General features: G+C 39.4%; 1 protein-coding gene across 4 annotated transcripts in view; it reads right to left on the reverse strand.

Moving 5' to 3' along the window:
* Positions 1-15,428, reverse strand: part of Cdk14 (cyclin dependent kinase 14) — a 475,778-nt gene that overhangs the window by 201,772 nt on the left and 258,578 nt on the right. For all 4 annotated transcript variants that reach the window (XM_032907015.1, XM_032907014.1, XM_032907013.1 and 1 more), the window contains one exon: positions 7,119-7,181. In XM_032907015.1, coding sequence (XP_032762906.1) covers positions 7,119-7,181 — 63 coding nt within the window. The remainder of the gene's footprint in view (positions 1-7,118; positions 7,182-15,428) is intronic.

Consider the following 15,428-nt stretch of genomic DNA (forward strand, 5'->3'; position numbering starts at 1 on the left):
TCCCCGACCTCCTTCCCAACCCTTTCCCACCCTCTGTGCTCCAGATCAACCACTGCACCTCTATGTCCCTACTGTAGTTCCTGAACATAGCATTCACATAGAGAATATAGCCCATCTCCCACATGCTGCTTGACCCCCATCATAAACTGGATACACAGTTGTCACTCTGTGCCACTAGTGGGATTACTTAATGAATTTAGAGACATCTGGATAGGGACAGATAAAAAGATCTCTGATAGGAAGTCCTAGAAGGACTTTGGGATTCTCAAACAGTGAAGAGCAGAAGTGGGTAGATTAAGCAGTACCAAGGGTTTCTTCTAGTACCATCAGTAATTAGTGAGAATATATAATCCATGTGCTAATAGGTTAACTATGATATCGGGCTGAAGAAGATTAAAACCCAGTGTTAGCGAAGGATGAGATTACATGTTCGAGCCTTAAATAGACAAAAGCCCTAAAGTTTAGAGTTTTGGGACAGTCCCAAAGGTACATAATATCAAGGCAGAGCAAATCTGTACACTGCCACATACCATTGTGCATCGACAGGCTGACAGTTGCACAAACAGATCCCTGACACTTGAGACCTTCAAACCACAGTATCCCGAAGGGAGGAGGATCTAGCGAGAACAAAATGTAACAGAACGGCCCTGCCATTATATGAAGACATGGGGGGGGCAAGTTAAGAAATTCACCGCCCTGAAAACGTATAGGGGAACACAGAAAACAAGATGACCGGAAAACTTGAGGCCCTGGCCACCAATATAACATATATTCAGAAAAACAAACGGGAATATACAAAACTCTCATGAATATAGTTTTGGCAAGACATGAAGAGCAGACTTCATGGAAGCCGGGTGTGATGGTGGTACACAGCTGTAATCCCCACACACTGATGGAGGCAGGAGGCCAGCCTGGGCTGGATAATGAGACCTGATCAAACGGAAGGAAGGAAGGAAGGGAGGTAGGGAGGAGGGGAGGGAGGGGAGGGGAGGGAGGGAGGGAGGAGGGAGGAAGGAGGGAGGGAGGGAGGGAGGGAGGGCAAAGGAAGGTAATGAAACGGGGGAAAAGAAGGGGAAGGCTCTTAGAAAAAGGAAGGAAAGGAAGGGAAGTGAAGAAGAAAGGACAGAGAGAAAGGCAAATCTTCACTGAGACCATTAGAAAAGCAGGTGTCTCACAGTTCACACTTCATGGCGGCCGAAGTCTATGCACTGCCAGACAGGGTGGGAGCACTGAGAACTCTGCCTCCTGCCGAGCAAACCAGACCACAGGACACTACAGTTCCTAACAACGGAGAAACTCAGGTGTGGGGATTTCTCCTTACACAGAGTCAGGCAATGACTGAACTTTCTCCCATAAGTTTCTAGGAGCACCATTCTCTCAGGTGCTGCATAAACCGCGACCTGAGTAAGCTCACACTTGGCCTTTCACAAAATGATGGCGGATGGAGGGGAAAAAACACATCAGAGTGACCCACACAGGCCAAGAGAAAGACAATGGATCGGCCCTGTTATTAAAAGTAGTAAATGCCAGGCAGTGGAACCCACAGAATAAAAATGAAAGAATACATACAGTGCAGAGGTCACCCCAAGTTGTTACATGTACTATTTAATCTCTTCAATATAAAAAGAGTCTGAACAAGTGTACTCAAAGTCGCCTGTTCTCACAATGCCTGAGGACTTACACTATATCTCGTTATTGCTGACGTAGCAAGCAGCATTTATGATGCCTACTAGAAGCATAGCTTAATAGTCAGACACCCAAATAATCAATGTGTTATTATTAAATAAACTCAACTTCATAAAGGCTCCAATTAGCATATAATGGACTCATGGTTCTCAAGCCTCCATGGTTTTTTCATGCTATTTAAAAATCTTCCTAGGAATAAATAATATGGCATCAGACAGCACCATGTAAAATGTTGGTTATATTTGGAGCCATCTTCCTTCTACTGCAGTGTACGTGATGTCGCCCTTGTACAATTGTTCTTAGAATACTCTACTTAATCTTTCCGAAAATATTCTTCCAAAAACATCAGCACATTCCCTGAAGGTTTACACCCCAGTTTGAGCATGCTCAATTTCCATAATTTGAAATACCAATGAGAGAGGCTTTGAGCAATGACCTGATGGATGGGTACATCTATGTCAGGAGCAGATCTCTGGCCCCAACATTTTATTCTCCTTGGAGGGAGTAGTTCATGGCATATACTTCCTAGAAATACCACTATCCACTTTGGGGTTTTCCACTTTACTAATTATTTGTTATATTCCAATAATGACTTCAGAAAGATAGATAGCATGTTTCAGATTTTCTAAATAAAATAAAAATTAATTTGTATCTCTAAGATGCTGGAACACTAATACGTTTCTCCTAAAGACAATAGCTTTCTGCATAGGAATAGTTTTTAAAAGTGAGGCTTCTGGGTATGTAGCAAGCTTTTGTGGGAATAACTGCTGTCATTTGATTTGTAAGCTGGGCTCGTCAAGTCAAGTGTCTTCTATCCCACCTTCCTTCACCAAGGGACACAGTGGCCAGAGTGAGCGGGATGAAGCTGCAAGATTCGATCTAGAGAGCTTCCATGGGGTCAAATGTGTTTGCAAGACAAGCAGATCTGATAGAATATGTAAGCTTCAAGTAGTTGCCAGGCTATGTCTGATGAAATGGTGCAGTCGTGGGTTTTAATAAGGATTTTATTGCCTAGATTAAGCAGCAAGGCCTGAAGTGTCTTGGGGAGGTAATGGTTTACTTCAGTTAACAGCTGCATCTCAAAATTTGCCATGAAGAACATCAGAACAAGAATTTCAAAGCACAAACATGAAACATGGAGAAATGCTACTTACTGCCTTGCCCACTCAGGGTTTGCTCACCTACTTTCTCAGACAACCCAGGAGCACTGCCTAGGGGGTGTGTCACCCACAGAGGGATGGACCGTCCATCCTTAATCAATCACTAATGGAAGAGTTGGACAGACTTGCCTGTAGGCCAATCTTATGAGGGCATTTTCTCGATTGGGAGTCCCTCTTCCCAACAATTATAGCTTGTGTCAGGTTGACATGAAACTGACCAAAAGACAAGGATTCTGTTTAATGAAATTCCTAATCAGTCTGAACTTAAAAACTTAGCAGAAATTATTTTCTCACACAGTGAAAATGGACAATTATTTACATAACTATGATTTATGTGTCTATAACAACATCTTAAGAGACAAAAATATCGACACAAACTATTTTGATGTAATTTGAGAAGGCTAGTATAAATTTGTGTTAAAAAATAGAGACAAAGATACAGACTGAAAGACTAACAAATAATGAATCAAGTCTAAAAATGTTGGAGAATGTTCATAAAAAAAAAGCCGAACCATGGAGAAAAAATAATTTCAAAAGAAATGTAATAATTAAAGATTAGTGAGTTTGAGTACACATGATCACTGAATCTCTCTTAATAACCCCACAAAGGTATGTGAAGTAGCAGAAATGTTCACAGTGATGATATAATGCCCATGGCTTATATAGTTTTCCGGTGTTGCTGGCTAGTCACACAAAAGCCATGCTTACTCAGGGCAACCAGGAAAGGTCGGAGTAGAGTATGCCACACTACTGAACCTGCTGATTTCCTTTATGGGCATTCCTGTTGGTCTTGATAAACATAAAACACACGTGTGTGGTGCAAAAGAGAGAAGCAAGGTGTTGTATGAAGAGAAGGAGGGTGAATAAGCCAGCTTAAATCTGAGTTCTAAGTGTCTCCTGTTCCCAGTGGTTACTACCAATTGGGTGCTTGCTTCTGCCTTACAATTACATGTAGAATGATCCTAGTGGTTATATTCTATCGGCCTTTAAATTTGAGTTGTAAAACACTGCCATGGAAGACTGTACTATTTAATTATCTCGCCTTAATTCCTCTGTCAGCTCCATTAGCTAACAAGCATATCAGCAAATGACCCCACTGAAGAGCTGCCTCCCATGTTAATCATGAGATTCCCTTCTTAGCTGCCCCTAGCATGTCTAATACAATATGAACTGATGTGTCATTTTATTATGATGTTACATTCAATCCTTTACATTTTAGAAATGAATGTTATATCGTATGTCAAAAACAGGACAAAAGTGTTTAAGAGATTCTTGGATAGGCATCCAAATGGGATGCAGAATTAAAAAAAAAAAAAACAAAAACCACTACTTAATAGATTCATGAACAGGCTCATATTTCCTAACGTACAGAATTAGGCAAACCTCTATCCTGCCAGTGCATCAGAGGGCATCATCACTAGCTAAATGAGAACTCTAATGAAGAGTGTGGAGAAAACCGGGTGTCATTTGGTTTCCTCTCTGGGTATTAGAAAGTCTCATTTAGGAATGTATGCTCAGTGCCATCTGCATCAGGCAAACCTAATTTGGCATCACATTAGTTTATCTGTGACACACCTGCTTGTTCTCTGGACTACGGAAGAATGACAGCAAGTTCTCAACCATCATAAACTTCACATTATTTTAATTAGCATCTCTACTGAAGTGAAAAACAGAAGTTAGTTTTTATACCAATCGCATTTCAGATCCTTCAGGGAATAGAGTGGGGAGTTTGAAATTACTGTGGTCATTTGCAGTTGCTTCAAAGAAAAGACAGTAAATGTAATTTTGCGAAGAATCATCTAGCAGAGTAATTATGTCACAGAAATGGAAATCCATCATATGGAACACGGGAAGACTCAATCTCATCACGATAATGAGATGCCACCATCTACCTCTATGTCTGTCAACTAGAGGCCGTATCAGTTAATCTTTTCCTTTCTCCCGTGAACCTTAATTTCCAGTCTCTCGTGCTTATCAATTTTTAAATACATGAAACCCGAGTACAGGGGGACATTTAAACCATCTTGGTCATTAAAAAGATCCAATAGCTAATCTGCTCCTCACGAGTGGGCAGAAGACCGCCAACTGATAAGTTTTGTATGTGACTCAATCAGGACCCAGTTCCAGTAAGTTCGAAACAGACAGTATTTAGAGTAGAGAGAAGCAGGCAGTCTCCAAGAGAGCTAAGCAGTCTCCTACATACCAACTTCCGGCTATAGAAATGGGTTGCTATTTCTTTAGACGTCATAAATATTCATAAACAGGCCCTGCCCTTGGGCTTTTACATCAGGGTCTCTATTGTCCGCTAGGTGACTAATAGCTGAAATTACTCATTTGTCAAACATTTACATAATGCTTAGAAATTAACTATTAGTTAAGAGTTAATGTTTATATCAAAATGCCATACTGGCAATAGACACATCCTGTAGGCAATTAAAGTAGCAAAATGGTTCGGGAACATTTATTTAACACTGACTTATTTCCTTGAGCTGATCCCACTACATCCAAGGAATGCTACAGACAAATAATAAAACTTTCAAAAGTATTGTGCTCAAAACTAGTACCAAGTTAGCTTAAAATGTTTCAGACGGTCCTGTGGAGCCAGAGGCCAAAGGTCAGCTCAGGTCATTGTCTCAGGTTGACCATGACACGTTAGACGAAATTCTGTCCAAAGGAAACCTTCATAAGCTTATTACATTATCTAATCTATGATTTGTCCTGTGTGCACATAAAGTAAAAACAAAAGAAATAAGTACATTTGTTAAATTTAAAAGTTTAAAACTCCTCTACACATTGTCAAGCTGCACGCTGAGAAAACTAATAGTCAAAACTGTCAAATCTGCATGCTAAATAACTTGGTCATTTCACTTTTCCATTTTTAACTATAGTATATAGTGAGTATTATCCTCTGATCATTTGATAATATCTGACATGTTTAACCACACCCTGTGTGTTAGATGAGTTCAAAATTCCACCAATATATATTCTAATTAAAATGTTATTGTTGTATGTGATTTGTATGTGAGTGTGGCCACATGTGTGTTACAGCATGTATGTCTAAGACACCTTTTGGAGTGGGTGTTGACCTTCCTCCATGGATCTAAGAACTGTGGTTCTTCCTGTAATTCTAGGTAGGATATCAAGCCTATGTGAGATGACAGGTGCTTGGACCCCCTGGGCCCTCTTGCTAGCCCAAGATATATTCTTTAGAGATAATAACATTATACCTAATTGTCAAATTTATGTTCATGTAGAACTACTTCAATGTCTCATATTTAGCTCAAGTGGTTTCCTTTTAATTAATATCTAGCATAGTATTATGAACAGTTGTTAATTTACTAAATATTGCTATTTTGTTCTTCATTTTGTATTCATAGATTGAAGCGACAATAAATATCACCGCATTAAAAATATGTTAATACATCAAACATAAATACCAATGAATCTGTCACTTTGTTATTGTCAGATATCTTTGAGAATAGTTTTACCTGCAGTGTAAATCCTAAATGTAACCCTGGATGAATGACTTGCCTTTAGCAAACACCAAGGAAAAGCCAACGTATTATTCCACCACCACCCACCACCACCTCCCTTTTGCTAGTATGATCTCTCTCTCTCTCTCTCCCTCCCTCTCTCTCTCTCTCTCTCTCTCTCTCTCTCTCTCTCTCTCTTTCTCTAATGGTTTAAACTTAAATTTTATTTTAGTATAATGTTGAAAACATTAATCATAAGAATTAAGAAAACTCTGAGGTACAGCATAAATTTCATGTGGAAATGGTTGAATCCTTGTAACATCACAAAATGCAGAGCCTCAATGTGTCACCACGACAATAAACACATTCTAGAACATATTTTTATCTTTATTTTTTAATGAAAATTTCCTTTAAATCAAGATTAACAACTCAAGAGTTGTAGGATATAGTAAATGTCTGAAAATGGAACAAATTGTATATTTTTGATAAAACTTGAATAAAGGCACTTATACATCACAAATGTTCTTTTCCCCGAAATTGTCATTGACATTATTACTTAAACTATATGATGTAACTGAAAGCTGACATAGAGTACAAAGCAATTCAAGTGTTTCTATATTAAAACTGTTTAATATTCAAATATCATAATTCCCACCAATCAAAATATCAATTTTTTTATATTATGTCCTTTATATGGAAGATTTTAAAAACGTTTAAGTGATCATAAAGATTTTAGTTTCACACTAAAAATATACATCTGAAGAATATGAACCCATGGCTTTAAAATCCCATTTCCTACCTTCACATTATCTGGATGGAGTCCTCCAGGGTGCTTGTCCATGTACTGACATAAATCAGTGTGCTAAGGGAAAAGGGTGAAAATGTATTAACATCCCTCGAGCTATAGCATGATGAATCAATATTTTTCTACTTCAAAGTCACCATTACCTTCTGGACAAAACGAATACAGGATGTGTGGGTTAATTTTTTAGAGTGTGAAGTTGTACGCTCCACCCCTCCCCACTTTCTGCCACAATAAAACCATCTTAACCTTCGGGCTCTGTGTTAACCGCATCTGTATTAAAAGGATTACGCGTTCATAGTTTGATAAGTGTTGGTTTCTCATTGAATATACATTCTGACACTTAACAAAAATAGTCACACGTTTCCCGAAGTCAACGTAAATTCTGATTTACTTTATGTGAGCCAAAGACATTTAAAACCCTATTATCCTAGTGAAATTAATAACTGGGATTTTTCACACATATATACTTATTTCTTTCGGTTTTCAATAACTGACTATATTTAAATAAATATGAATTATAAATCAACAAAAATGCTTTCAAAGTAACAACTTTAATAAAAGACAGACAGGTACCTGTTAACACACTCAGATAATGCACAGTTACTTTTCAAGCACGACAAGTTAATGTACCCATAATAGTATTTTTTTAACTTACTTTTGTTTACATGATGAATGACAGAAAACTATTAAAATGGTAGTTTAGTCAAAAGTCACGTTGTCTTAGGCAATGCGATTACAAGTTAAAATGAATGAGTTAGTGTCCTGGTGTCCACTTGGCTGGGGTGACTGAGGACTCGCAGGTTTTATAAAGCATTCAGGAACCTTGCTGCAGCCACCTTGTCCACGGTTTTAATTTGGTTACTGGCATTCGGTTGTACACCAATAGCAACTGCCGACGACACATGGCAGACATTAAAGCCATCCAGTCATGAGCTTACAATGATACACTGAATATAAGGGGGTCACAGGAGGGCCAGGTACCACAACAAAGCACACAGCGTCCCTTACCAGAGCCCTTTAGGGGTCACTAGAGCCATGAAGGGCAGATTGTCCTCTAGACAACTTGGAAAGAGATCAGTTTTTAAGGAACAACTTAGCCACTCCGAGGTCCAATTTAAAAGCTGGGGCAGAGCAGCTAAGTCGGTACAGAGGCTCACTTCACTATTGTATCTAGAATGACGCAGGACGTCAAGAGACTCTATGCTGGGACTATTCATACTGTGGCAGCTGACACGCACGAAGAAAGACCCGGATGTAGAGAGGTTATACCTACAAGATAAGCTCACGGAAACAAACAAGATGTAATTACAGTGGCTCCATGGGACTCTTCCTGAACTACTGTATGCAGATTTTATTCCAAGCATTTAAGAAACTGAGGGAGATTCATCTCGATCTGAGACTGTCACTTTTGCACTCCTTCACGCATAGCTAAGCTAACATCAACTCCATAAAGGAGCAAACAAGAACTTAAGAGCATTTGGGTTTTTTGAAGAACAAATAAAACTGCAAATGAAAACATTTTAACCTTTTAAGGTTAGGCATACATTGTATGTATGGTACAAGCTCCAAAAGGAAAGGAGTGAAACCTGGTTGCCATGGTTTCTTAACATTCAACAAGCAAAAATGCCTCCCGGAAGACATGCCCATCCTATGGCTAGTGTCTGCTGCTCTCGGGATGTATTTTCAGTGTTCCTCCTCACTAAAAGCCGCATGTGCTAGAAGTCTCATTCACGAGCATTGTGTTCAACTGTTGAGAAACGTAAGAGGTTGGGTCTGGTGGGAGGTGTTGAGCGTCACTGTGGACATGTAACTTGAAGGGTGAGTGTAGTTCTCGTAGAGCCCTGAGTGAGTTTTCAAGAAAGCTTTGTTTGTTTTCCATATTGTTAGAGACAGGATCTTACAAGGTGGCCTACAGAAACCCGAGTTAGAAAGACTCTAAGTACTAAAATCACAAACACATGCCATCGTGTCTTTGCGATAAGAAGCTGTTAGAGGAGACCTAAATTCCTCATGGTGTCCAGCCTCGCTAAATGAGCTTTTTCTTAAAGGGGCACCTACCCTGGTCTCATCCCTCATGAAATAATATAGCCAGATAAGTCCTAGCCAGAGCAGCACAGGGCTAGAGGTGCTTGCAGCCCAGTAAGTATGAGATAATCACCCTGGTTTCTGAGTCCGAGGACACGGGCGTGTTGTCATAGTCAGGGGACATAAACTACTGCAATGATAAATCTTAGAAAGCAGATAAAGATTAATGGTATTCTCAAATATAAACTGAACACAATAAACAACCACAGAGGTCAGGAAGGACAAAAATTTTTAAAAAATGCGGGGGCTGGAGAGATGGCTCAGCAGTTAAGAGCACTGACTGCTCTTCCCGAGGTCCTGAGTTCAATTCCCAGCAACCACTTGGTGGCTCACAACCATCTGTAATGGGAACCTATGGCCTCTTCTGGTGTGTCTGAAGACAGCTACAGTGTACTCACATACATTAAATAAATAAATAAATAAATAAATAAATAAATAAATCTCTTAAAAAATTTAAAACACATATTCCATAATATATACATACTTATATTTTTTGATTTATGCAAGTAAGAAGTGAAACGATATTATATGTGGCCTACATAAAATGTGGCATGAGGCAGTATAAAATTTTGCACAAAAGAAGCCAAGAAACATCCCTCTCAGTTATGTGACCAACAATGAAGCACACAGGTTATAACACAGGATTGGATTGAGAAGTCAAGAGAAAGGGAGATGAAAATTTACCAAAAGGCTCTAACTCCTCACTGGAAACTGCAAGAAATAAAACAAGCAGGAAAGTGAAAAGGGCGAAGAAGTGACTCACAGAGTGAAGGCACAGCTTTGTCTCTCTGTGATCAATAAACTCACTGTATGTTAAAGAACATCCTTTTAAAAAACATAAATAGCACAGTAGTGCAGACTGACAAGAATCAACCATGAAAACCATAGAAGAGCTTTCAGAAGGCAATAAGCAGCACTCTTTTTATACCAGTGAATAAAGTTCACATCAAACCATTTGAGTTAGCCGAGGATAGATGTAGAATTCTTCTCAATAGCAACAATCTGGAAAGTCATGAAATACAGCAGCCATTCCTGGCAGTGAACCCTTTTTCTATGGTTTATTTACATTTTACTTGACCCAATGACTGATCAACAAACAATCATATCCTCTCCAAAGGGCAAAGATAGAAAAGGGAGCCCTACCTTTTATCTGTGAGCCCTCTACTGGAATTTTCAAGTGATCCTATATTTTAAGAGATCAGAATTTAAGTCTCACATAACTCCTTTAATGAGACTATTCTAAGTTGGGATGGTGGCACATGCCTTTAATCTCAGCTGAAGAAAGGCAATACAAAAGGGAACTGGGAAAAAAAGAAATATTTTCACGAGAATTTCTAGAAAAAAAATAAGTCAAACCATCAAACCTGTCTTCACTCAAATAATGTAATGGCTACTAAACTACAGAGCAATGAAACGTGAGCGGAGCATCAGTGGTCTGGAAACTCGGGAGTCTTAATGGATTGTTGTAATACACCAATAACTAAAAACAAATCAATTAGATAATCAATGATGGAGAGCAAGAAGATATGAATGACACCATTCCCCGTGTAGATGCTCTACAAATTATCATACGAAGTAGCAGGATTCAAGATAGAGGAACAGACTAACAAATACAGACAATGCGCAGAGAAGCCTAGGGATGAAGGAAAAGCTAAGTGTCTGTTAATGTGGGCCTCAAGAATCAACAAAGGGGGGTGACATTAAAGAACTCTTAGGACATGACAGCCAGGATACCTGATGGTTTTACAGTAAAACATAACAAAGCCTTCACTCTAATATTCTTTAACTGCTGTGGATTTTATATGAATTGTTTTCATCTTGGCAAAAAAACAAAGTAGTTGTTTGTGTTGTTTAAAACGGAAGCAACAAAGCTGTGGGGAAAAAATTTAAAAGGAAGCAAAATGTCCTGATTCTCAAGGGATGCCGGTGACCCATTTACTGCACGTCCTGTGACACGAAATCATGAACCACCGGAGAGAGGTTTTCCAGAGACCAGGTCTTAGGAAAGGAGACTGTCTTTAGTCATTTATTTAATTAGTTCTTAAATTTATTTTGCATTTTAAATAATGTCTTTATTGATTCTTTGAGAATTTCATACATCCATGTAAGGTATTTCAAACAAGCCTTTAAATGTTTAAGTCAATATTTATTTAGACATAGGGCACAGAAACATAGTTTGTGGACACGTGTGCAGGTAAATCATGTACATCAGAACAGGGCTATCCATGGTGGAGTTACAGGTCACATGACCTCTCACTGTTACATCATCTCCATCTGTGTAATGACTGCTGTTTGTGACACTTAATGAGTAAATAACCACACCAGTTTCAGAACACCAGCCAGTTCGAAATAGAGATTGTAGAAGAGGGGATGGAGAGGGAGAAGGGGAAGGAGGAGGGTGGGGAGGAGGAGGAGGGTATTCTAAGCTGTGTCTAAATTGAGGAGGGATGTTTTAAAGGATTGAAATTTAAAAACGAGAGCAAACATCTAGCGATAGAAAAGTCACTCCTATGTGGTAGCATTTCATGACAGCATGTGTGACTCCTGTCTGTCTGTTCGTCCACATTGTACCATTCTCTGTTCTCTATGCTCAGAGTGACATAGCACATGCATATGGACCTTACAGTATCCAAGTGATGGGAAACAAGAGTCTGAAGGACGGGCAAGCAGGAGTTCTAGGCCAGACTTTACTGCCCAGTACTGGCAGTTCTACCCACACTAAAAGCTGTTCATTTCTCCTTTCTATTTTTAAAGGTTTCTTCCCATTATTGCGATAAAAAAATGAAACAAAAGGGGAGCAAACCATTCCTTCTTTTTAATACAGAATGCTCTGCCTTGGGCTGAGTCAGATGTCGCAAAATTACAAACTTCATTAAATCTTTAACTTCTTGCCTCAGTTCTGGATGGTGTGACCTTTTATGACTTGGACTGGTGTAGAAGTAAGGGGTTAAATGATGATATCACATGACACTTTTTGGTCCTTCTTTTTCTCAGGATTCATTCAGGATTGGTTTTCAGCAGAGCTCTGAGTGGAAAGTGACACACAGATCAGTTTCCTGTGATGATGGACAGATATTCTCAGATCCATCTGGCTTGATCGCTGGCAATTTCGTCTAATACCTAAAGGAGCACTTACCCAGCAGCTCCTGGCTGGCTGCCTATCAAGCAGCTCTCCCCGCCCCCTCGCCCTCCGCTAACGTCCCCAGTGCTGTGTGCACTGGCATCTATCTCTTCTTTCCTTACTGTACTCTTCCTCCCCTCGTGGGACCAACTCATCCCATAATTTTCACATCAGTGCTGTTTTGCTTCGGGACAATGCCATTTAGAAGCACTGCAGATGTCTGTGTCTGACAGGTTTGTATTTGATGGCTAGGAACTTCAAATCAGTCTTCCATGGAGTGGGTGGTTCCAAGTGTGGCTAGATTAATAGACCATGCCGAAATAGAGGAGGGGACAGACTTTGACTCTAAAGATTCAGTCCCTACCTAGCTATATCCGTCTTTCTTTACTGCTGATTGCTTAGGGAGCATTTCTAGAGGAAGAAGTCTGGGGAGATGGATGAATTCAGAGTCTACTGGAGACTAAATGTTCAAAACAAAATAACCTGTAAGAGACTGAAACTTTTGGTGATCCCGATGGAATTTCTTATGACAGGATCACATTAGCAATAGAAGGCAAGATAGAATATTTGCTTTGTAAAATGCAAGGCATGCAGAAGCCACAGAAAATGAAAGGATTTCACCCCATAAACACTTTGTCAAGGCAGAGTCTTAGTGAATTTTAGTCACATGCAGGGCTGAGAAGCACAGCGACCACCATCGGTTATGTGCTGGTCAGTCATGAAGATTAACTAGGAAGATATGAATGAAAACCCGTGGAGCGACAACATTAAAACAGCCCTAGGTAAAACAGCTATTTAAAAAGAGACCCAGGAGAGAGAAGGAAGGAGGAGTGAGGGAAGGGGGTGAGAGGAAGAGAGGGGACACAGAGAAAAGACAGGTGAGGACTGGACTCCAACATTCAACTTTCTGTTGTTTCTACATCCTGTCCCTAAGCCGTTGAATCTGGTCTGGGTCAGGAGACAGAAATAATTCAATTCCACAGAACACTGCTGCTGAGAAAGTTATAGGAACTCTGGCCATCTCTTGGGCATGAAGGTTTGCTGGCTGTCTATACGCAGAAAAGATTATATTCAATTGTTAGGCATTGCCCAACCTTCATTATATGTTTATGGGTCACTTTATTCTATCTTAATCGTCATGAATTCAGGTTGCAGTGGTTGCCTCCAAATAATCAAACTCCATCTTCATTAGTCATCATGTTCTCCCAGGGAATTCTGCTTTTGAATGACCCAGACTTGTAAAATGGACTTTCCTCATCAAAAAATAAGGTCCCTTCTCAAACATATGTGTCTGTATCCATTCACTTGGGATGTTAAGTGCTTGTCCAAAGAATTTGTCAGCTAATTCTGATGTCTGGAAGCGCTGCCAAAATATGAGATTGAAAATAGCCCAGTCCTATTTTTAAGCATATAGGCTAAAAATAAAGACGTCTCTCAGAGAGGATAACCAACAGACCCCATGTTTTTTAAATTACATTAAGTAAAGCCTCGGCAGCCCTTACAGTGTTCATGTAATTTTCCATTTGACAGAGAGAGGAAAGTCAGTATATTCACAGTTAGTGAAAATTTTATCATGTTGAGAAGAAAAACGGTCTGTAAAAAGCATAAAAATGCACGGGGGCTGGGGATTTAGCTCAGTGGTAGGCGCTTACCTAGGAAGCGCAAGGCCCTGGGTTAGGTCCCCAGCTCCGAAAAAAAAACCAAAAAAAAAAAAGTGAGCGGATGACAGAAGCTAAAAACTATTTTGTAATATCTGTGTTTTTAATACGTGCAATTTTGTGGTTAAACACCAAAGCTCAGTTATAATTCTATTAGGAGCCTAACGAAATATAATTTATGAACAAAAATTCATTGAAGAATTTAGTAAAAAAAATACATGCTATATGTTATATGTTAAGACTGAGCTGCTAAGAGAGATAAATTGGAGGTACCCAAATATAAGCCCCCTTTGCCTACACTGACTGACCTTGGATTTTTTTGAAAATCCATTTATTATACATCCAAGTTTGAACCCATGTACCCCATCATCATCTAGGTAAGAGAACCAAAGAGCAAGACACTGCCAATCAGAACACTGAAGTTCTCTGCAGGAAATGAGCCATACTTCTTCTGCCATTCAGTGGTATCTCATGGGGTCACAAATCTAAAGCAATGACAATAACTGGTAGGGTGACAACAATGGTAAATATAGGACACAACACATGTAACTTCTTGTTAACCGTGATGACTAATTGCTATTGTCAGATGATAGAACGAGACTGCTCTGGAGACTCATAAGTAGACATGGTTGTGAGAGTGTTTACACAGAGGATACCCATGCTGGAAGCGGGTGGCGCTATTCTTTGGGATGCTGTTATAGCTAAAGGAAAATGGCACAAGTGAATACCGCTACCCATCTCCCATCTCTCTCTTCTTCTTGCCTGGAGAGGCAAAATGACCAGCCGCCCCACAACCCTGCTATGTCTCCCTGCCCTAAAGGAGTTATATCTCTTCAACTGTATTGCAAAATAAATCCTTCCTTCCCTACTTAAAACAGATATTGAGTCAATAAAGATGAATATGACAAACAGGCCACATTTTTGGGATGATATCTGAAGGTCGGTATCAATTTAAACATCATTTGACAATGGTTATGAATGTGTGAAGACTATTACTGCTCTTCTTAATCTATTTAGCATCATTAGCATCCCACAATTCCTGTCTGTCGCCGCTCTAGGGAAGGAGAAGAAACCTATAGAGGTTGAACGTTTTCTTCTGAGGCAATCATGAGCATTTTCTTTAAGTAGAATCTCAATTGTAAACAACTCAGATTGCTGTTTAAAGAGTTAAAACATCAAATTACTAGGCAGTTAGGTTAAAGCTGCTCTTCTATGCTGCCTACAGGTTTGAATTGTCTTTGAAATTGCATTTTTTTTTCCTCCTGGTAATGTTGAATAGAACTCACCTATTTTAGTCCTGAGTCATGATTAATCAAATCATAGTGTGGCAAGTTTCAAAACATGAGGATTATTCATTAATAAAGAGGAAGGAAAAGAAAGTTTAACTTACAACATTTAAGACAGAATTACAGGCATTCAAGGTGTCTGAGGAAAGGAGCT

This window comes from Rattus rattus, chromosome 6, assembly GCF_011064425.1.
Source record: "Rattus rattus isolate New Zealand chromosome 6, Rrattus_CSIRO_v1, whole genome shotgun sequence".
Classification (NCBI taxonomy): Eukaryota; Metazoa; Chordata; class Mammalia; order Rodentia; family Muridae; genus Rattus; species Rattus rattus.